The 23,608-nt window shown below is 37.4% G+C and overlaps 1 protein-coding gene across 1 annotated transcript; it reads left to right on the top strand.

The window, feature by feature from the left end:
• Positions 1–6,778: 6,778 nt before the first annotated feature.
• Positions 6,779–22,034, top strand: LOC140241612 (sideroflexin-2-like). Its single transcript, XM_072321348.1, has 9 exons — positions 6,779–6,988; positions 9,690–9,860; positions 10,977–11,075; positions 13,841–13,916; positions 14,900–15,046; positions 15,759–15,825; positions 19,638–19,737; positions 20,387–20,434; positions 21,539–22,034. Exons 1-9 carry the CDS (start codon positions 6,813–6,815, stop codon positions 21,636–21,638), a joined length of 984 nt encoding a protein of 327 aa, XP_072177449.1. The 5' UTR covers positions 6,779–6,812; the 3' UTR covers positions 21,639–22,034.
• Positions 22,035–23,608: the final 1,574 nt, after the last annotated feature.

Genomic DNA, 23,608 nt, shown 5'->3' with positions numbered 1-23,608 from the left:
GTCACTAACAATTGGTAAAACATATATTATGACGGAGAACTGACGTAAACTTTACGTCATTAGGAGGTCCCTAACATGACGTGATAGACGTTGCAAAAGACGTTGAAATCACGTCATTTTCTGGTCATTCTATGACGTGCGACCAGTTTGACCAGTTGCGACCAAATTAAGACGTCTTTTCGACGTCAGTCTGCTATGTGGGTACTTACAAATGCTGACTAGACTTGCACCCTATAGCGAGAAGAAATGGCAACATCAGGATCCTACTTCAGAGCTTTTAAATCTTAACTAATTACTGCATCTTCCACGCAAAAGACAAGTTTTTTTGTAGATTAGATATGCACATCCACTACACACACGTAACTCATGACAATTCAGACAAACACCAAGCGATGTCTCGTTCTCGTCTCGCCCACAATATTGCACTCTGTCATTAAAATGTTTTTAATGTATTAGTTCTACAGTTTTACTTAACTGACCTTTTACATTGTTCAATATGTAACCAAGTAGATGTTTCTACTTGGCATGAGTAAGGCAGGCATCTATCTTTAGCAGATGTACCGCGGTACCCATGTTTGAACCAAAGATAGTAGAGATAACAAGATACGAAGGCGCGCGATAAAAATGGACACAAAACGGCTACCCTACATGACGATACAAAAGAGAGCTAAGTACAAACCATAGAGCTGTATTTACGTATCACTCAGTACACCTAGAAACATCATTCATTTTCAAAGGTCGTGGTATTTTTATTATCTTTTTTTCGATTAAGGGAATTATTTTGAAGAACGAGATTTGAAAGTAATAAGGATTATTTCGTGGAGGTAAAAATTTGGCAACAACATGATCTCACAATCAAAGACGCTTGATAAACAACAACATCTTCAAAGACAGCGCGTCTCGTACAGCTCAGACAAAGACTCATATCAACTACAGAGGTATTACATTATTGAGCTGTGTTGGGAAGCTATTCACGGCAGTATCAAATGATAGAGTAACTTTGTTTGTAGAATCACAATGCCTGTTAGGAGAGGAACAAGCTGGTTTTAGATGCGGATATTCAACTATGGTCCATGTATTTTCATTACATGCTATTCTTGATTTTTATTTACAGAGAAGGAAAAGGGTGTATATACAGCTTTTGTTGATTACAAAAAAGCATTCGATTTGGTTGATAGATCTTCACTGACTTCACTGTGGTTGAAATTGTTTGACCATGGAATTAATGGTAAATTACTCCGGGTCGTTAAGGATATCTATAGAAAGTCAAAATCCTGCGTTTTTTCTAAACAATTCTAAATCAGATTTTTTTTTTTTTTTTAAGAGCAACATAGGTGTAAAACAAGGCGAGAATTTATCACCAATATTATTTTCGTTGTATTTAAACGATTTTTCATCATTTCTGTCTCAGAGATACCCTGGCCTGGATTCTCTTTCGTCAGGTATGAATAAAACGTGTTCTACCGAAGAAGTGAATTATGTTTGTTGATTTATTCACATTACTATATGCAGATGATACGATTGTGTTGGCTGAAAATGCTGAGGAACTCCAGTTAGCTCTTGATGCTTTATTTGATTATTGCCAATTGTGGCATCTGACCGTATACTGCTAAGACTAAGATAGTTATTTTTTCCCGTGGAAAAGTTAGAACAGCTCCTACCTTTCTTTTCGGAGATGACAAAATTTGTGTCTGCGATGATTATGTTTACTTAGGAACGACGTTCAATTATGATAATGATTTTAAGAAAGCTATAAACAAACAAGTAACCCAAGCCAAAAGAGCGTTGTATTCCATGAAAAGTAAAATTTTACCTCTCCTCCTTCCAATCGACGTAAAACTAGAGCTATTTGAACATTTGATCATGCCTATTTTGCTTTACGGCAGTGAAATTTGGGGTTTTGAAGACCTTGCCCAAATTGAAACTTTCTTTTGTAGATATTGTAAGGAACTTCTTGGATTACATAAGCGAACTCCGAATTATATGGTTTACGGAGAAATAGGTAAAGATAGATTACAAAAAACAGTGACCCTTCGGATGTTAATGTTTTGGTTTAAACTGGTTTTGTAATCATATAATGACACAATCATGTTTAGATTATTAGTATTTTTTATCCTTTTTGCAAATACTACATGCCTTTTTTAACAGGCTGTGCCTTCTTTACAATAAGGCTATTGATATATAACTTATTTGTCTTTTCACTCTCTCCTCCTTTTTTTCTTCCATCTCTCTACTTCTTCTTCTTCTCGTTCCCGTCTCCATATTTCCTTTATTCTTGTTCACTTAGCGTATGAATTCATTTCCGTATGTCTTTGCGTTTTTCTTTTTTCTGTTTCTATTTTTTTTCCTGAACCAAAAGTCACTCGTATATCTATTGTTAATTCACCAGTCTTGTGTCCTTCTCACTCTCCCTCTTTACCTCCATATCCCTTCTCTCTCTCTCTCTCTCCTCTCTCTCTCTCTTTCGTCATATTTCCCTTTCTTTGTTTTGTTTTGGTTGTTTTTTTTCACCATATATCGTGTATATATAATTGTATATTTCTGTACATGTTTTTTTCTTTTCATCAATCGCATTTCATTCTTATTTTTTTTTTTGTTATAGTTGTTTTGTACACTTTTCAGAGTTATTTGCAATTATTATTTATTGATATTAGAATGTGCTATATGTTTTTCATTGGACTCCGATACCCAGAGTTTGGGTTGTGAGTAAATAAACTTTCAACTTTCAACTTTCATCTCAGGTGATGTGCGTAATACGCATGAGGACCGCGCGCTGTCCATTTGTTTTGTACAGGATTAGCGCGCACTTTCCTGTTCCTTATCAGTAAGGCTAAACATACTGCCTGAGAATGAATTTGTATATTTTGAACTTAATTCAGAAGTCTTTTTAAAACAATAATGTTGGTCTATTTAGAGAAGGTAAGTTAAAAATTATACATTACTACATTTGATCAAGGTCATGGGTCACAAAATAAAGAAAAACAAAAGGAATTTCCTTTTCTGTGATAACATGCTGTTGGATAGTTCAATTTGTCTCATATTATGGTTGTATGATAAATATGAGACGCTCGACACAATGAATCAGCCATTTGTTGATACCTTCATGAGAAGTATTTTTAATTAATATTTAATAATTAATTGATATTGCTTGGCTATTCCCTTTGTTTCAAAATGTATGTGACTTTAAAGATACTCAATGTTCTTTTAAGTACTTAGTTCCAATGATTGCCTATCATATCAGCTACTTACTGTCCAAATTTGAAGCAATTTGGACATAAGATAAGACATTAATTAGCGTAATTATAATGCATTATCTTTGGTTTGAACCATCGTGTGAGGTTTTATCTCTTTGTGTATGGCAGAGAGCGCAGAGAGCGTATAAGTGCGCCAAGATGGTCTACTCTCACGATTTTACACGTAAACAGGTGTAGTACGCCATGGAGCCGAACGGCGGCCATTAGAGGAAGCAAACCGTGGGTTACCGCGAGCGTATAACGTGACCTGTTAGGGGTGAATTCTGCTTCCCTTTAATTTTCTCCTTTTTTAAGTAGGAAAACAGCGGTATAGCATTGTTTAAGACCTCAAAATTCAATTTAGAATCATCATTTATGCCTAAAAATTAAAAAAATAAGAAATGGCCATTATTTTCGAATCTGTAGTCCCTGAAAGTTCGAGATATAGAAGGGGCCGAGTCTCTCTCCATCTCTCCCTCAGTCTCTTTATCTCTTTTGCTCCTGATCTTTTGGCCTTATATTACACTTCTTCTTTTTTTTTTTTTTTTTTGGGGGGGGGGGGAGGGGACGTGTTCCCCTGGAATTTTTCCTGGGATCATCCCCTTGGTTTTCAAATGAAGCATTCCTATTTTTTTTTTTCACTATATTGACAGCGCTTGTATCTGCAATGCGAACATGTTCAAAAGTATATAATCTTTTATTGAAAATTCTCAAATATTGCACCAAAGGTGTGCATCACATTGTTGAATTTTAGTTCTGAAAAATCATAGGCTCCCTCCCCGGCCTCTTCGGTCCACCTCTCATTAACTTACACATTGAAGACGCGCATATTATTCAGCCATTTTTCCTACTATTCATCTTTTTTTTAATTAAAAAATGCAAATATTCCACCAAAGTGTGCACCAAATCGTCAAGTCTGAGAAAACAAAAACTCCCTCGTGTGGGAGGAGACATCCTACATCCTCTAATGAGTCCCCCCCCCCCCCCCCCCAACCACTAGTTTGCAGGCACAAACCCTTGTTGGTCGTAAAGGAGTCTGCGCCAAGACTACTACATGCACCACTTTGGCACTGTCCCATAGGCCCTGTGTTGAAGCTTCTCGACCACGATTCAGCCAATCACGCATTATCCCAGAATATTTTCTCTTTGATTATTATACATTTTAGATATCATTCCACCTACAAAGTGGGCGCTGAGATTGTTGAATTTCTACATGAAAAATCCAAGAGATCCGACGGGATGGAGAGGGCAGTGCATGGGGTAGACAAGTCCTCAGATCAGACCTGCATGGAGGTATTAAAATTTGCGACCAAAAGAGACGATCTGACATGTGTATTGCGGCCAAGAAAGGAGATTAATGTATGTTCACCCCCTACACACACACACACACACACACACACACACACACACACACACACACACACACACACACACACACACACACACACACACACACACACACACACACACACACACACACACACACGTGGTCACAATACTCAGGAATATAGGGCAAGAACAAGAGACGTTGTTTTCATAGGTGGGGATCAGTAATGTGAAAATATAAGCTGACGGCGACAAAATCACTATTAAATAAGATAAGAAGAAGAATGTTGATAATTATACACTTTCATTTCATTATTTTCATTTCGTTTCATTTACTTCAGGATGGCATTATGATTCAACCAAAAGGGCTGTTCTGTCCAAATTCGCGCATCATATTAAACAATACATATATACGAAACATAATACCCTTCATCCGTTTGGTCCATGCATGTTAATTCTAGTTCAAATTCAAATTCAAACTTTACTTTCATTTTTTTTTTCAACAAAATGTACAAAAATATGTGAAATTTTACATGCGTGTCGTTGAAAATATCCTAGGGCCTATACAGCGACCCAAGAATAACATTTTCATGTTTATGATATATGATCAGGACAAAAACAGAGACATACAATTCATAAATGTTAAAAGTGCCAACACAGTGAAAAGCTCACCGTATCTAGAGGTCTACTTTACCCGATCCACGGTACCCCCACCAAAAAATAAATAAATAGAAAATACAGATAACCCTATATAAGAAGAAATAAGTGTTCTGCAGCTTTTCTGTGACCGTGAAATGATAATTTTGTTGACCACCTGCAATGATTTCTATTGGTTGTTATAGGGCGTTGAGAGAGTGAGAGAGAGAGAGAGAGAGAGAGAGGGGGGGGGGGTCTGAAGCTGTGAACAATCTCATTGACATGCATAATCAAACACCATGTTTATAAATACGTCATTAGTTGGCTCGAATTTTGAGGGACTATACAGATTGGATAATAAAGGGAATTTCTTCATTTATGTTTCGTTTTTGAAGGGAATGATACTTCTAAATGTCGAAATGAGGTCAAGTGTTACTTCTTTTGCCATGTATGTCTCCATAAAAAGGAGAATATGAAAGGAAGACAGCTACCTCTCCAGATAGTCACGTAACTATACGCCCGCCATCGCTCTCTTTGCTTCCTAAAATGGCGGCGGAACCTGCCCATGAGCGTACTACGCAAAAATCGCGAGAGTAGACCACCCTCTTGGCGCACTACGTGCGCCTCTGGGTGCGTTGTGCGTACCTGTAAACGGGCACAACGTCGACGTTGATTGTGTATGGTGTGTATCGTACGTACTGTAGTGCGCTTCGCGCTGGTGGCGTGGTGGTCGTGCTGTGTGTACAGGGAGGTGTGACACACGTCATATGCAAGCGCTGGGGCAGTGTGGATTTTGCAGAAAAACAGGCAATTTCTGAGCTGTAAGTCTTTGATTTTTTTTTTTTAATGTATTCGAGCTGTTGTGTCATTTCTAGCAGAGTAGGTGGCATTCGTATCGAGAGTCTGACTCCAGCGAGGGAAAGTATTGCAACTCATCATATCGCTGGTCATTCTGTGAGCGGTGCTTTGATCTCGCCAAGCCCCTATCGGGCCGGCTGGTGAGTCGATGGGTTTGCGCTGTCCGTCTCGCAGTCTCGGACTTGTTCACTCTGTCTGTCAACCTACCTCAACACTTAGTTCTTATCTTAGTGATTGTCGAGATTTTAGTGTAGTTCAGCCAAGTGCAACACAAGCAGGAATGCGTGATTTTGTTGTTGTTTGATAAGAACCTGACCTTTACTTTATGTCAAATTGTAACGCCACGGCTTCATTTGTTTGGTTGTAACCGCACCAGCGATTTACTGGTTACAGCGCGCGCTGGGGCCTGGTCACTGCACTGCAAGCTTCATGAAAATTTATCTCATAATCTGGCCTAACTATACACAGCCCAGTCGCTGTATAAAATAGCACAGCGTCTGGTCGGGCTAAATCTGGCCATAATCTTCCTGTGTAGGCAGTAGATTCTGGAGTAAGATATTCTGTGGTGGGAAAATATGTGACTTATGACGGTTATTCCTGTCGGGATCCTCGATCAAATAAATCACCTACACACAACAACCCTCATCTAACAGTCTATTAGGAACTAGTATCTAATTCTTCTTTCTCAACTACTCCAATTTTTACATTTTTAAAATACTACAGACTCTAGATCTAATAACTAGTCAGGATCACACCGCCATGGAATCGACGGTTGTAGATACCACAAAGCCTCGTCTGGATCTCAGCCTGCCACGATGGGACCAGAGCACCTTCATGGGACGTTTGAAGCATTTCTTCAGTATCACTGACTGTCGCCTAGCCCTGTGCACCAACAAGCAGCTTGACGATGCCAAGGACTTACTCCACCTATACAAGTCAGTAGTTTCACATAATTTTCAGAGTAATGCAATTAAACTACCGGTACAGAAAATGACTAAACCTTATAATATGATGATGACAACAACATCTACATTGTATATCAACAGCATCAAGTCAGCAATGACAACAAATGCTCTTTTGTTTTGATTTGTGTCGGCTGAAATTTTCCTCATGAAATGTTTGAGTTGTCTATACACAGCTTGATTTGCTTGCTACCAAGTTATGAAATTTCTTTGCATGATGCCAAAACTAAGTCCACCAATGGAATTACTGCAGATAAGTGATTTTATTTTTGTTTTTTTATGTCATCTGCACATGAGCTCTTCAGCAAATAGCAACAACAAACGTCATGATCAAAATGATTAAGAGTAGCATCAGTTGACATGGTATTTTTCGTGGTGCTCTCGATCTGATTGTAATAGAATTTATTCCCTTATTTTCACAACAGTTTCCCATTCAGGACACAGGTTTTTTGTCAAGCCTGGAGAAGATGGCTCAGCTCCACAAAGCTTACTGAACTTACCCTCGATAACTGTTAGACTTGTAGTTGTTTGTTCATTTGTGTCATTTCCATCTGAGGAGATGGCTGGATAGTCCATATTCAGTTACAATGACAGTGCACTCCTGTTGTAACGAACACGGTTATAACAAAATTCCGCTTGCAGCAAAATAAAATTCCAGGTCGCAAAAGTATCAGCTCTACAATGTATGTTTTCTATTGTTTATTTGTTCGGTTATAACAAAATTTCCTTATAACGAAAGAAAACTGTGGGTCCCGAGGACTACGTTATAATGGGAGTCCACTGTAGCTGGTCTTTCAGTGGGTCCAGTTGGATGTAAGGCAGGCTACTTCATTGGGTTAAACACCCTGTTCTTTGTGATGATTAAAAAGTGGGATCTTTTATCTTTTATGCGCATCACTTGCAACTTTCTCACACAGGGGACTTTCATTTTATGTCCTATCTGAGGAACAGAGTATTTTACGTCTTACTAGTACCAAGAGGGGATGGTACGATTACAGACAACAGTGTTCAGTGTGACCTGGGAATCGAACCAGGGTCCTTCAGATTTTGAGGCAGATGCACTACCTACTGAGCTAACTCACCGCTCTTACATATTTTTTTTTTATGCCTCCGCCACGAAGTGGTGCCGGAGGCATTATGTTTTCGGGTTGTCCGTACGTCCGTATGTCCGTCCGTCCGCTTTCGTTTACGCGATAACTTGAGTAATATTTACTGGAATTTTACCAAACTTGGTCCAAGTATGAAGTATGATGGGGCAATTATTTGATTAGATTTTGGGTGAAATTGGCTAAAGGTCAAAGGTCAAAGGTCAAGGTCAAATCATGAAATTGTATCTGTTTACGCAATAACTCAAGACTGGATGGAGCAAATTTCACCAAACTTTGTTGGAGGATGATGTATGATGGGACAATTACTTGATTAGTTTTTCAGTGAAATCGGACAGAGGTCAAAGGTCAAAGATCAAGGTCAAATCCTAAAATTTATCCGTTTACGTGATAACTCAAAACTGGATGAAGCAGCTTTCACCAAACTTGGTCCAAGGATGATGTATGATGGGACAATTAGTTGAGTAGATTTTAGTGACATTGGCAAGAGGTCAAAGGTCAAAAGGTCAAGGTCAAATGCTACAAATGTCGCAATTTCCCCCATATCTATGCAATGCCCGAAGGTATTTTCTTGAAACTTGGTGTGGACATGTACTACTGCGTAAAGATTCTCCAGAGAGAGTTTCATGTCATAAGGTCAAAGGTCAAAAGGTCAAAGGTTAGGTGAAAATGTTGCAATATTACTTTTCTCGCAAATGGTTCAATGTATCTTTGTGGAACTTGGTACATATGCATGTACTGTCTGGCAGGGATTATCTAGGGAATTTAGGGGTCATGGGTCAATAGTCAAGGGTCAAAGGTCAAGGTCAACCCCTTTAAATTTTACTATTTCCCTCATATACTAGTATATGCAATGCTTGCATTATTAGTTTCAAAACTTAATACATGTATTACCTAATGGAGATTCTGCGGGAAATTTCCAGCCAGAAGGTCAAAGGTCAAAGGTTAAGGGTCAAAGGCCAGGTTTCAATGCCCCCCCCAAAAAAAAAAAAAAAAAAAAAAAAAAAAATCTATTTTGTACCGTCATCACACTCTTTCTTCGTACCTTGGAAATTACTCAATGCATAAACTTCCCCAAAATTCCCCAAATATGTGTACCTGCACTCTTAGAAAATTATAGCAAACCCAGTTTAAAACATTTCTGACAAACCTGTCATTTCGATATTTTGCCAGTTATGTGAAACTGTCATGGATCACACATTGTGAAGACATTGTACTATACGCCTATTGGGAGAATCATGCATTATGGCGGAGGCATCAGTCGCCATAGCGACATTTCTAGTTTTTTTATCAGAATTGTGGAAACTAAAAGATCTATTATTGCATATACATTTACTGTATCAGCACACAACGTATAAGTTGTCAGACATGAAATTTGGGAGAAAAAAAAAACATTATGTTCAATTAAGTAGAAAGCAAAACAATATGTTCAAAAGTAAACAAAACAGTCACTTGTGATAATGTATCACACCCTGATTTTGTATTCTCGTTTTTCCTCGGTAGATATGGAGAATGTGCGTTTAACTGTAATTCGTCCATGTTCGCTCCCTTGTTGTAATCACACCCAGGCTAGGTATGGAACCCCCTGGAACCACCGAGGAGCAACTGTGGTATGCCCAGCGCCTCTACATGTCCGCCTTCCACCCCGATTCCGGGGAGAGACAGAACATCATTGGCAGGATGTCCTTCCAGGTACCGGGTGGTATGCTCATCACAGGAGCCATGCTGCAGTTCTACAGGTACTGTAATGTCACAGACATCTGGTGCTCTCAGATGTGCATAGTACTCAAGAAATCATGTGACATGGATATAATGATAAAAATCAATTTGGAAGTATGCAGATTCAAAACTGTAGGGCCTATATTACTGCATCACTGCAATTGCATAACAGCATTCAAACTGTACACTTTGTTATTAAATGACTGGATACATGTAGCAGAAGAAGGTTAGAGATAAGTACAGTCCCACTCTTGAGCAGTGTGTTGATACTTTGGGACATTTATTGAGACTGACTGCATCCAGTATCTTGTGCAAGGGAATGTGCCAATACATAGTATTTATTGTTTAACAGTTGGAGTGGCAAGGGTAGAGCAGAAGTAATTGTCTTACAAATATACAAAGTACAAAATGACAGCAAAGGGTGGTTGCTGAAATGATTGTCCCACTGGCAGGGGGTGGGGGCTAGTCAAATGATTAAAACAATTACTACCCCTGCCTGCTGTAACAGCAGCAAACTCTAGTGATGCAAGATTTGCATCTGAGTATTTACATAAGTGTGGCATGTATCTTCTTGAGTCAGCTGGTTTTAAAGGGTGTGTACAGTTCTGGTCGAGGTGAGGATTTAGCTTTTAACGTTTTGCAAGATATTCAGAAACCACTCTATGAGATGTCAAAGAGTGTGCAATTCAAAGGGGTATCAAAAGTTTATTTGGTGAAAATCGGTTTTGAAATGGCTGAGATATCCCAAAACAAGGTGAAACAAAGAGATCCTAATAAAAGCGTGGCCTGTAGTCTTTTATTATTATCACTTTTTGAATATCTCAGCCATTTGAAAACCAATTTTTCATCAAATAAAGGTTGAATCCTTCTTAAAATTACATGCTCTTTCATATTTCATAAGAGGTTTCTCATTATCTCACTTAGGAATGTAAAAAACATGAATCCCCACCTTAACCAGTACTGTACAGCCCCTTTAATAGAAAGGTCTGAAGAAAAGTCAAAATGAAGACTACAGGGCATGTGTTCTCATGTATAATATGCAAACCACTCAAGGTGTATTATGAACATTAATTATGAGATCGCTTCATCTTACAGTATTGTAACAATTAATTCTAATTGGTTTCATTCTCTTTCAGGACCGTTCCGGCCGTTGTGTTTTGGCAGTGGATCAACCAGTCTTTCAACGCTCTTGTCAATTACACAAACAGGAATGCAGCTTCATCAATCACAACGAGGTACAGCAATTGTTTAAATCCTTTCCGAAGTTTTGCCATAATTATTCTATTCAAAGTTTTGGAAAAGGCTGAGGAGGGGATGTGGAGCTAAAAGGTCATAAGATGATTTTTGCAGTGCTCAAAAAATTTGATTGCCTGAGTCATAGTGATACAAAGCTGGGTTTTGAGCAGATCCACAGCAGCCACCCTTCAAGTCTGGCCATTCATGTGATTTCATTGCAGTACTACAGAGACCAATGACAATGTACCTATGACCAAATCATTCACTGTTGTTAGGGAGCTGAATGTGAAAATGATGTCTAAAACAGCCTCAGAAGCTCACTGCTTCTCCAGCCACTCTGCATGCATTCATAGCTCATCTAGTTTTCGTGTGCACAGCATTTCAATCTGATGACAGTAAAGTGAGTGGGTAATTTGCATTAAAGGGAACGCAAACCCAAAGAACAATGTGGATTGAGTGAAAGCAGCAACATTAGTAGAACATACAGTGAAAGTTTGAGGAAAATCGGACAGTCGATGCAAAAGTTATGATTTTTTAAAGTTTTGGTGTTGGAACCCGAGATGAGGAGACTACTAGAGGTTATGAAGTATGAGTGGACAACAATATAAAGAAAATATAAAGAAAATTCCACAAAAATTCATTTTTCATGAAAATTACAAATGTCATCAACTTGATATTGACATAATTATGTTAAGGGTAGCAATTATTCCCCCTGCTTTCTGAAAGTGGTTAGTCAAGTGCTCTTTCATAATGCTAGAAAAGTGGATTTTTGTTGTCCACTCATACGTCATAACCTCTAGTAGTCTTTTCATCCAGCGGTTCCAACACCAAAATTTTAAAAACTCTTAACTTTTGCATCGATTGTCCGATTTTCCTCAAACTTTCACTGATGTGTTCTACTAATGTTGCTGCTTTCACTCAATCCACATTGCTCTTTGGGTTTACCTTCCCTTTAACATCATTACGTGCTTGATCTGTATGAATTACTGGTTCTACTACTTGCATCACTGCAAAGTGTTCTTGCATACCAACTTCCAAACAGTAGTTTGCACAATTGATTCTTTGTGTTCATCTGCTGCTGTGGGAATGTTCTTCGTACAACTAATAACCTTGAGTACTCTCATTATGATGCTAAGTCTTTAAAAAAAAAGGAAAGAAAATAGGGAAAGACAAGATTTATTTCAAACTGATTAGTGGAAATCTTCAGAGCCGCTTCACTGATATATTGTACATCTGTGTGCAAATGTTCATTTATATTTCTATTCTCAGAGGAGTAATTTTCCCTTTAAATTCAGAATACAAAGAGCTCCAGGAACATTGATGAGGCAAGAATACTATTCCTCATTATTGGCTCTTCATACTCCTGTTATCTCATTCAGATTCTAGACAAAATTGCCAGACAATCTGTGGAATAATTGTTACGACCAAAATCACTCTGAGAATGATCGCACAAAAGAAACAATCAACTAATGTTCAGGCGGTTTATTAACAGTGATATTGTGGGTACAGACTCGTAATCGGTTTTCACATCAGTACAATAATGATCAATAGAAACAATTACAAATCGGTCATGGATCACTTACATGCATCCAAATCTTAAAGAACAACGTCCCTACAGTTCCCTGGTAGTGCCCAGATACGATGTTCGATGCACAAATGAATGATCCGCGACGCACCGATGAATGATTCCTCCGACGTAAATCCAGAGACGCTGGTTGCAATAATCCACGTTATAAATCCGGGGTAAAGTCCACGATATATGTCCACAGCGAAACGTGCAAAATCCAAACGTTATGACGACCACGTCCAGTTGATGCGTTGAATGCTGATTCACTTTATAATGTCCAGCAAGGAATCCAGCCCGTCACAGCTTTGCCGTAACAATGTCCGTTGACACTAAAACATGGAGTCTATCTCCAATGTAGGCAAATTAATTCTCTGCAGGCAAAATGTCTCCAAGGCCTTATCTCCACAAACACAGTTTGTATAGCAGGTCAGCAGGTAACACAGGACTGACTATAACAAGTCGCTTCAGAGCCAGAAGTGACGTAACTCTCAGAGCAGAGGTGTTGGGTACTCTGCCTACCTCAGAATTTCTCCGGCTTATATGCTATCCATTCACCCCTTTCTAGTACATTCTGTAATTTTCTCCAACCTGGGGCCACATACCTGAACATACTAGCAAGTCCAAATTCCAGGAATCCTGGATGACTCACTGCCTAACTATGTGCATAACATCATTGCCCAAAATTAACTACCAATCACATTGGGTTACAGGGGCAGTGCCTCACTCAGCCAAATATGTAAGCACTTCCCAGAATATTCTGGAATGGGTTAAATCATTCTAGATTGAGTGAGCTATAATGTATTTCCTGTCACATGCATACATGTCCTGTAGCTACATTTTATACCACGTAGAAAACTCTCCACTGATCTGGTCAGCCTGTATGTACTATATCTATATCATATAGAATGTTCTCCATTAATCTGGTCACCCTGTGTACATACACATTAAAACAACCATGCATACAGCCTTGATACATGTACATAACTACTAGTGTGTACATTTCTTGCGACATAATGAAAAATTGATAGTCAAAGAATAGTGCAGTTTATAAACCAACAGCTGGAACCTCAACTTGATAACATTTTTGTAAAATATGAAGATGGCCTGTTTGCATTCCAAGTATTATTCCAAAGTAGTCTTTAGTATTACATGTATGTTTAGAAATGCTGTTCTTACTCTGTGCTTCCTTCATACCAGACAAATAGGAACCGCATATATTACAGCCACAACCAGCGCATTGATAACTGCACTGGGACTGAATGCACTAACAAAAGTAAGTTGTGTGTTGTAATCTGTAAGTTCCTGTCCATTCAGAGTTGATTAATGATATTGCTGATATCAGCATATTCACGTTCTTGCTTTTTTTTTTTTTTTTTTTGGGGGGGGGGGACATCTTTGTCAGAGGGTGTAAGAGTGGTCAATATGACCCCTCTAATGTTAACCTTTGTATTCATAGATTTATCAATTTTTTTTTTTTTTCAGTGATGCGGTTAAGACTGAGTTGAAATTGATTTTCATGTTTGCTGCATCTATGTTGTCAAAATCAGTTGAGGGATGTTGTATCAAGTGTGACTGTCAACAAAATGCATGTTGTTGAAATTTTAGCAAAACATAGACCAAATTTGAATGGGTGAAATATGCAGAAAACTTACTATCCTTACCAGATACAGAAAATTTTGCAGGAAATGTTTTATGATGTTGGAAGAATGGGATTCATATATGCAAAAAAATGAACTGCTAGCAAAAGACTGTGATATTAGCATTCAAAATGGTGTGAGAATACAGGGGAAGGGCATTGACTAACAGCTTGATAGACAAGTATATAAATGAATGTAACAGTTGCATTTAACACATTTGTTACCTAGTTGGAAACCCACTTGATGAGGGGAATTTTATTGTTTGAAAAAATATCCATATAAAGTCTTTGACCGTGTACTGTGTATGCTGTTATTTTCGCGTATTGATATTTTCGCGAATGAGGAGGTCACAGACATTTTCGGGAGATGTTTTTTTTGCGAATTGAAACAGGGGCCTTCATAGGCGAAATATTACCTGAGCTCATGGTGACATTTTTGCGTGTTATTAAATTTGCAGTCCAACTGTGATTCTTGTATATGCAGCAAAAATTAAACCCTCGCAAAAATAGCAGCTTATACAGTATTTGAAGACAACAGTGTCTGAAAAAGAATTTGCTGAATGTATTATGTTGAACAACGAGTATGATGGCTTTTGAAATGTGTGACTCTGTCCTTCCAGACAGCTCCACCATTGATAGCCAGGTATGTCCCATTTGCGGCAGTGGCGGCAGCAAACTGTGTCAACATTCCCATGATGAGACAACAGGAGCTGATGAATGGCATCGTCATCTATGATGACAATGGCAATGAGGTCGGAAGGTCAAAGGTCAGCCCAATTAGTCTTAAAGCAAGGATTTTAATGTGTAACCATCTGTGCTCCCTACTTTGTTTGTACTTCCAAGCCATGCTTTTCATACTTCCTGTGTCAGTTTCAGTGAAACTCTTGTGATATTGTGCTTCGCAGCATAACATGATTTAATTTTTTTTTTTTTTTTTTTTTTTTTTAACCAGCATCGTCCTTTATCAGTTTCGTCTTTTGATTGTACTAGATTGAGTTTTCACAATGACTGTTTGCATTTCATCTTCCATTACTCCTCTCTACTCTTTTTTACCCAAACATTGTTGGGGAAAAGCAAACCATGATAATATTTTGTTATATTCCCAAAGACAGTGCCATTAAATCAAAATGAAAAAGATGGCTTGGCTGATGCCACATTGCTCATGGTAGTATTGGTATTGAGTGATGAATTACCATGGTTACAAACATTTTTTCAAGTACACAATGTGTGAGGCCATTTGTGTAGTGATTGTTTAATGTTATGTTAATCATGCAAGTTTCAAGTCTTTTTTGGATAGAAAGCCCTGATATGCAAAGGGAATAGCTGTAATCATACATTTGAAGTTTACACTGTCCTCTATTTACTGACTTCCTGATTATGAAATGATATTTATTTATACACATCTACTATTGGTTTTGAGGTTGAAATATTCTATTATACCTTCTATTTGTCTTTTGTTCTCATTCTTTCATTGAGCAGAAAGCTGCAGTGAATGGAATCTCAAAAGTAGTCTTCTCAAGAATATTCATGGCAGCCCCTGGGATGTGTAAGTTTCATATGTTTATTTTGGTTTATGTATCAACATTTTCTGTTCAATTTCCATTCACATCAAAATCCTTAACCAAATACAGGATGTTTTGTTTGTTTGTTTGTTTTTTAACTTATTGCAGCATGTTGTTCTGTTAGTGTTTCGATTTTCAGAAGCAGTGCTAAGGAAATTTGGATCTTTGTGGCTGGAATTCTCAAAATTAGTTGACATCTAGTCGTAAGTCCATAGTTTATCAAATGTTTTTCATTTTTTCATAATTTTTTTCATTGTGTATGCCAGCAGACATCCAATACTAAATGCACACTGGCACAAGTGTGTGCAAGATATGCCAATTTATGCTCATTTTAGTCTATGGAGTGGATTTGAATTAGCTTTATGAATTTGGTCCTGTGAGCATACAGTGTAAAATGCAGAGGTACACATATCTGCACACATTGTTACAGGTTGTGACAGTGTGAATTTGAAGTGTGTTTTCTGTGATAGTATTTGTTCTATCCACTGGAGGTACTTGTTAAAGTAGGTGTTCACTGGGAAGTCCTGGTAGGGCCATTTCTGGGTAATTTCCTGTCACTATAGATTGTCACAGTATTCGGATCACTTAATTTGAATTCAGCTTCATTGTCTGTTAAAAAAGGAAGGAATTGTTTGTTTCTTTGTTTTTTGCAGGTTGACACATGAGCTTCAATAAACACTCACACTGTAGCATACATGATGAATAGTAAAAAAAATGTGCAGCATAGAATTGTGCGGAGGGTATCAAAACATTTAGTGTCATATGATACAGTGGAAATGTAAGGTAATCAGGTTGGCTTTATGGTTTTCACAAACAATTAAACACGCACGGCTCTACATGAAATTGTATAAACTTTTAGCCGTGCACAACTTGAAGTTTAGCAAATGCATTCAAACAATAGCTTGAATCATAACATAAACACAGCCATCAGAAAAGCCCATGTTTGCATTATCAAATAACAAACAAAACACATTTTTTTTTCTTTTTTATTTGGTCTTTTGGGCCTGATGTTGCTATCGTAATATGATGAGAGATGGTCCTAGATTACTAAAATTTAAACCATAATTAATATAGCTTATAAACTGTATGCATGTACAAAATAACAGAAATAATTTCTTACAACAAACTAATTAAATATTAAATTGTAAAGTGGGCATTTAGATACAACTGTAGGAAAAAAACAAACAAAAAACAACCTGGCATTAAATAAGTGTGTGTTCAACATGAAGCTACACATTCATCTTATCGCATGAAGGGGGTTTAAAAAATTTGAGAAGAAAAAATAATTTGCCAGCATCTGTAGTAACAATTCAAGCATAGATTGTACTGTGCAGTTTGCCCTCTACAGAGTGTAGCATGAAATGGGGCATTTCCTTCATGTGTAGTGTATTTGGGTATCTATGAGTCCCTCTGCCATGCAGAAAATAACACTAGGTCAGGAGTGAGATAAAGGCACTGCCTCATCCTTGCATAAAGTTGCTGTTTAGTCTGGAAGCTAATGTTTGTCAATTCTAATCAGAAACTGGGTGCTGTACTCCTTGTCCAAATTGACTTTGATGAGAATGATGAAGTAAATCAAAGAGAACAGAGAAAATTTTAGAAATTATGCAAATATAATAAAGTAATGGCATTTGTATAGTATAGGCTTTTGCAAAACTGATAGTGTATTCACACAAAATTTCCAATTCTGGAAGTATGAAATCAATGATAAAGAGAGTATGTAATGTAAGTATGTGTCAAATTAATGTGGTGTTGTACTATTCTTGAGACAATGACCTTAAGGGGAAAGAGGTCGCAATTAATTTTGATGTAATATTTGTGTACCAACGAAGGAGACAGCTGTCTTATAGCAACATGATGATGTCATCACCTCTCTGGAATTGCTTGTATGGGTATTTGATAAAAATGTGTGAAATTTGACAGATTTCCTTAACTTTCTTATCTGAAATCCTAGTTTGATGAAACTTCTATGCTTCTGTATGTCAGATTTTAGTCTAGGTAATGAAGTCAACTTAAATGTGATGTGGAATTGCTATTTTAAGTTCACTTGGATATTTGACCGTGTATCACAAAACCAACAGAAAAAAAAAATCGCATGCCGTGATTTTATATGAGGACTCAAAATAACTGAAATGGGTCAACCCAGTCAATCCTCAGTTTGTAATATGTTTTCTGAAAAAGTAATTCTTCTACGTAATTCTTAGATTTTGATCCATGAAACAAAAGGGAAATTGTGTTTTTCTAGAACACTTTTTTTTTCTTGTAGAATAGTATGATTAATATGTATTTCTCAGAGTCCCTTTTTCATTTCTTGAAAAAAAAAAAATTACACACTCTTCACTTTCAACTCTGATAACTTTTAATAAGTTTGTGCTACTGCATTGAAAGTTGGTATCAGTCATGAATAGAATGTACTTTAATGGGTATGAAAAGTGTCATTTTAATTTGATAACCACTTCATTGTGATTGCTACAGAATTTTACACGCTGTTTTTGTCCCATTCATTGCACAGAGCATAGCATGGTCAGATAAAGCACTTGAATAGAACCTAACCTTGAAAGCCTCTTTTCTCAGTACACACTTTTCCAGAATCTGTACTCTCTTTCTATTATATAGATTGGTTAGGAAAGTCCATTTATATTGAGTTATACACCATTTTAAAGCATAGAGTCTGATCTGTCAGAATCTGTTCTTAGCTTTAAAAAAAATCTATATCTGGCGACTTTTTGATGGTTTTGTGATGCATGGTAGCACATGAGTAGCACAAGTGTTTTGCTGTTTGTGATTCCACACCAAAATTGTGGAATCAGTTACCTCTTCAGTTAAGGGAACTGTCATCTACAGAGTCATTCAAATCCAAACTTAAAACTTATCTGTTCCTTTCATACTGAGGATTGTAATTGCTGTATGTCATTAATATTGGATTAATATTGTATTTTTAATTGATATATGTTGTATTCTTTATTTGGTATATATTTGCTTTTGTTTACCATTTTTTTCTTTGTTGAAATGTTTGAATATGTATATGCATGTAAATATATGATATTTTTTCATTTTTGAAGCGCCATGAGCACTGAAAAGTGGACCTGTGCGCTATACAAGTAGCCACTATTATTATTATTATTATTATTATTATTATTATTATTATTATTATTATTATTATTATAGTGAAATAATAATTGCATTGTTTTGCTAGTGTAATGAAACTGGATTTCTCCAGTTACTGTGTGGGATCTTTTATGGGTATGTTCGCGGACACCTCACTCAGACTCACAATGATCACATCACATCGCATCATCACGCCGAGACAGCATCAATAATTCACCAAGATGACAATTGAAGTGCATGCAAAGGAGAAACTTTATTACCATACTTGGCCATCCGGCGACCCATCAGGGCCCGACGCCTGACATGATGCACAACAGTTACAGCACTTGCCGCACCAATGGCCAATTCATACAGTGTATATACAAGACTTTAGCGTGCAATACACTACAAAACCACAGTGAGAGGGAGAATATAACCACCCGTGACCCCCCACCGAAACTCTTAGGGCCGCGGGGTCACCACACACCCCCCTACGTCCTAACCAGACGTACCAGAGACACCAACTCCAGTGCTCTAAACTCATTTCATTACGCTAGTTTGGAAACAGAACACCCTTTTCACTACAACATCCTCCGCTAAGAAGGAGTCAGTTTTTAAGTCTCTGGCATCATTCATGTTCTTCAGAATTCATATCACATTATGCATTGCAAGCTGCATCTCCTGAGAAGTTTGTCACTTTTTCTCATAGGTTTACTTCCAGTTGTCATGGAGCGTCTTATCAAGTACCCGTGGTTCAACAGGGTACCGGCCCTCCATGCTCCCTTCCAAGTCCTCGCGGTTGGATGCTTGTAAGTGCAAAGGGAGGGGGAGGGGGGAATGTACCACAATATGTCCAATCAGTTGCTACACTGTGCAATTCACATTCTAATGCTTTACATCAGCTTATTCTTCAGTTGTCTATGGTTATTTCAATGTTTGTCTCTACCAATGACTTTGAGCAAGTGGAGATTAATTGATTGTTTAATATTCATTCAATACAAAGTACTTGAAATGAATTTCATACTCTACAGCAGTGTTTCATATACAGGGTAAAATGAAAAAAAAAAAGAAGAAGAAGAGAATACCACATGTTTTCATGATTATCATTGAATGGACAATACTTAAATCTTTTATACACAGAGAGATACATTTCTTTGTGTTATATTTTCACAATTAATTGATGGCACTTAAGCTTTTAAGTAATTCAGATGTTTCCAAAATATGATGAAGACATCAGATAATCATATTTCCACCCATGCAGCTGCTTTGAATAACTGTAACAGTATGCCTGCCCCAAAATATACTTGTTACTTGTTTTTCACATTTAATATTTCAAAAGATATACCTACCATCAGACATTACCATTCCTTACTCTTGATTGTAGAAATGTTGCAAAGAACGTAGAGATCTTGAATTGGTGTCCTCAAAATGTGACTTGTTTATTTCTTGTCTCCACAGCCTTGTCTTCATGACGCCATGTGCCTGTGCACTATTCCCTCAGAAGAGGTAAGAAATATCTTGTTTGATGAATGATTCCATGACATTTGCTTGTGTGACAATTGCTCCTGTGAAAGCCAAACCTAAAACCCTATCACAGCCCTAACCCTAATGTAACCCCAATTCCCTGGAGGAAATGAGACCAGAGCGATTGTCGCAGGAGCAAATGTCTTGTCACCCTGATGAACGCTAGAAATTTACCCCAAACATACATATATCTGTGAAGTTAGTGAATACAGAATATGTGGTAGCAGAACATGCCAGTATACTTAAATTTGAGGAAAATCAGACAATCTAGACAGAAGTTATGAATTTTAAAAGTTGTGATTAAATTCATGTACCATCATTGCTGGATAAGAAGGCTGGGAAAGTTTGTGATGTCACAAGAGTGGAACAATATAAAAAGAAGATTATAGAGAATTCCATAAATGTGATTTTTAATGATAAGTACACATTCCATCAACTCATCAATGACATGTTTGAAGGACAATATTACTCCGTGCTTTTTGAAGGAGGTCTATAATCAGTGCTATTTTGTTATGCTAGGAAAATGGAAGTGTGTGGAATTCTCTTTACATTTTCTTCATATCATTCCGGTACTAAGACATCACAAATTTTCATAGCCTTTGTGACCCCTTATGACTTTGCCAAAACTTTGGAAATTCACATTTAAACAGATTGTCAGATTTCCCTCAAACTACTTACATGTATGTGTTCTACTCATATTTCTGCATTCATTGAATCCACATGTGTATTTGGGATAAATTCCCCTTTTCGTAAGAGCACGAACTGCACCCTATGAACGATGCCTATAGTGGAGGTATTTCACAGCAGCAAGGGTAATAAGACTCTACTGAAGTGCTCAGGAAAATAAACTTTGTCACATGCTTTCACTGCAGTGACTTTTCTTTTAATACAGATGAATTAGTGCTCTTATAGGAAGGAGAGATCATGTATGGTGTTCATCCAATCATTGACCAGTAATCAACGTTTATATGATACTTGATATCTATTTTGATCTGCTGTCTCTGTCTTAGAAAGCTGTTCAAATAAGTTTGTCCTACACTGAATTATATTTTCCTTCTTTCTTTTCCTCTCTCTCCCTTCCATCAGCTCTCTCGCAGTTTCAAAACTGGAGCCAGATCTGCAGAAGGTGATACGAGAGAAGTATGGGGAATCATTGCAGTACATTTACTACAACAAGGGCTTGTGATGACAGCTAAGTCTCATATTTGGGTGTACCTAATCAATGCATTTTAAGAGATAATTATGATGAATACTCTATTTTTCTATCAAACTATATCCAGTTGAGGGGATAAGTGTGACTATGGTGTATTGATCGATATGAAGTTACACCTACCATTGCAGCTCAGGGTTATCTGTCACATCTAAATGGTGAGATACGACCTTTTTGCAATACAGTGTACTGAAGAATAAGTATTAATAGGCAGAGCTGCCAACTAGTATGATGTACCATATTCAGTATTTTTTTTTTCTTGTTGTTCTTCCAGAGTAACAAAATATGATTTTTTTTTTTTTTTTTCAGACAGGCTCAGAAAATATTTCCCCCTCCCCCATATCAGAATATGGTTTCCTTTTTCTTTTTTTGTTTGTTGGTGTGGTTTTTGGTCTTGCTATGCTTTGGTTGGTTGGTTGGTTGGTTGATATAGGCATACATGACCCATCATCATAACACCTTGGGAAAGTTGCCAACATTAAAATTGACATAAAATAGTTTCCTGTCTGAATTTTAAGTCTTGGAATGTTTTGAATTACAAAACTTTTTTGTTTTTGTTTTCCGAAGCATGTTGCGTTGAGGTTTTGAACAAAACCATGATTGTGTTTGAATGCCTAATATTACCTGCATACCTGACTGCATTCAAACTTTAAAGCTCATGATTTTGATTTGTTTTTAATTATAAATTTGATCATCTAATGGCTGACTTTTATATCATTTCCAAGGTGGATTTGTGGCAGTGAAATAGGCCAGGTTTCACAACATGAGGGAAAAGAAACCTTCCAAATTCAGGAAATCAAAGTTCTACCAATTTATTAGGCTGTTGTGATGACGGGTCATATGCACATACAAATACATTTATTTTAGTGTTCCTCCATTTATGGTGAAACAAGAATATATATATAGTATGTCCTGTCTTCTTTGAATGATTGAACTATGTGAAGTCAAAGCACAAAGTGAGTAATTTGTAATAATCATTATGCCTCTGCCCTTCAGGTAGCATTAGTACGTGTTTGAGGTATTCAGGCTGTCAGAAATGTTGGCCTCCTGTTTCATAAAACTTGTTATCAATTACAGCTGCCACATGTCTATGACAAATTTGCTCTCAGCCAATCTGATGCAAGGATTTAAGTAGCCTATAACAACTGTCGTAACTTGTTATTAATAACAAGTTTCATGAAACGGGCCCCCGAACTTTTTCTCCATTGCTTGTGAAAGAACTCAAATATGTCAGTGTAAATTCACTTAACCATCTTAAGTACTGTAGGGCAAGTACATTGTAAATAACTGAATTCAGATCGAAGTAAAGTGAGTAAATGAATGAATTTAGATCAAAATCTGGTACGTGTATACTGTAGCTCAGGGTTTAGAGACAAATTCATGTTCTGATATATTGCTGGTCATGCTGTCATTCTGGAATTATCTGACATCTTATACAAGATGATACTTGTAGGTAAACCTGTGTGTAGCTGTCACCCAGGGGAGATGAAAAAGGTGGCTCTATTGACAGGTAGCCACTATAGACAGAGTCTTTAACATGGCTTTTCTCTCAGAGGGAATTCTTGTGGTGGCAGTATACGGCAGGTGACCTTTATAGACAGGTGGCCACAAAGGCAGGTTTGACTGTATGTGCATATGGCATGATATGATAGGATGACTGGAGTGGAAGTGCAGGTTTAAAGAATGCAGTGGTGTAGTGAATTGAGCACTGTGTTTTCAATTTGAAGGTCTACGGTTTGAGTTCTGGGGATTGGGTTCTGGGGTTTGAGTCCCGGGGATTGAGTTTTGCAATGGCTCACATGTATTATGTGACTGTGACTGATGTGAGTTGTACCCCAAGTATTTCTTCCTGTTGTTCAAAAAAAGAATCTCAGGTGTATGTGACTTGTATGAACAATATAGACCATTTTCCTTGCAGAATACAGTGTGATGTTCTGAATCATCTG

This window comes from Diadema setosum, chromosome 18 (genome assembly GCF_964275005.1).
Source record: "Diadema setosum chromosome 18, eeDiaSeto1, whole genome shotgun sequence".
Taxonomy (NCBI): Eukaryota; Metazoa; Echinodermata; class Echinoidea; order Diadematoida; family Diadematidae; genus Diadema; species Diadema setosum.
The sequence above is the reverse complement of the archived record's forward strand: the minus strand, read 5'-3'. Positions and strand labels throughout refer to the sequence as shown.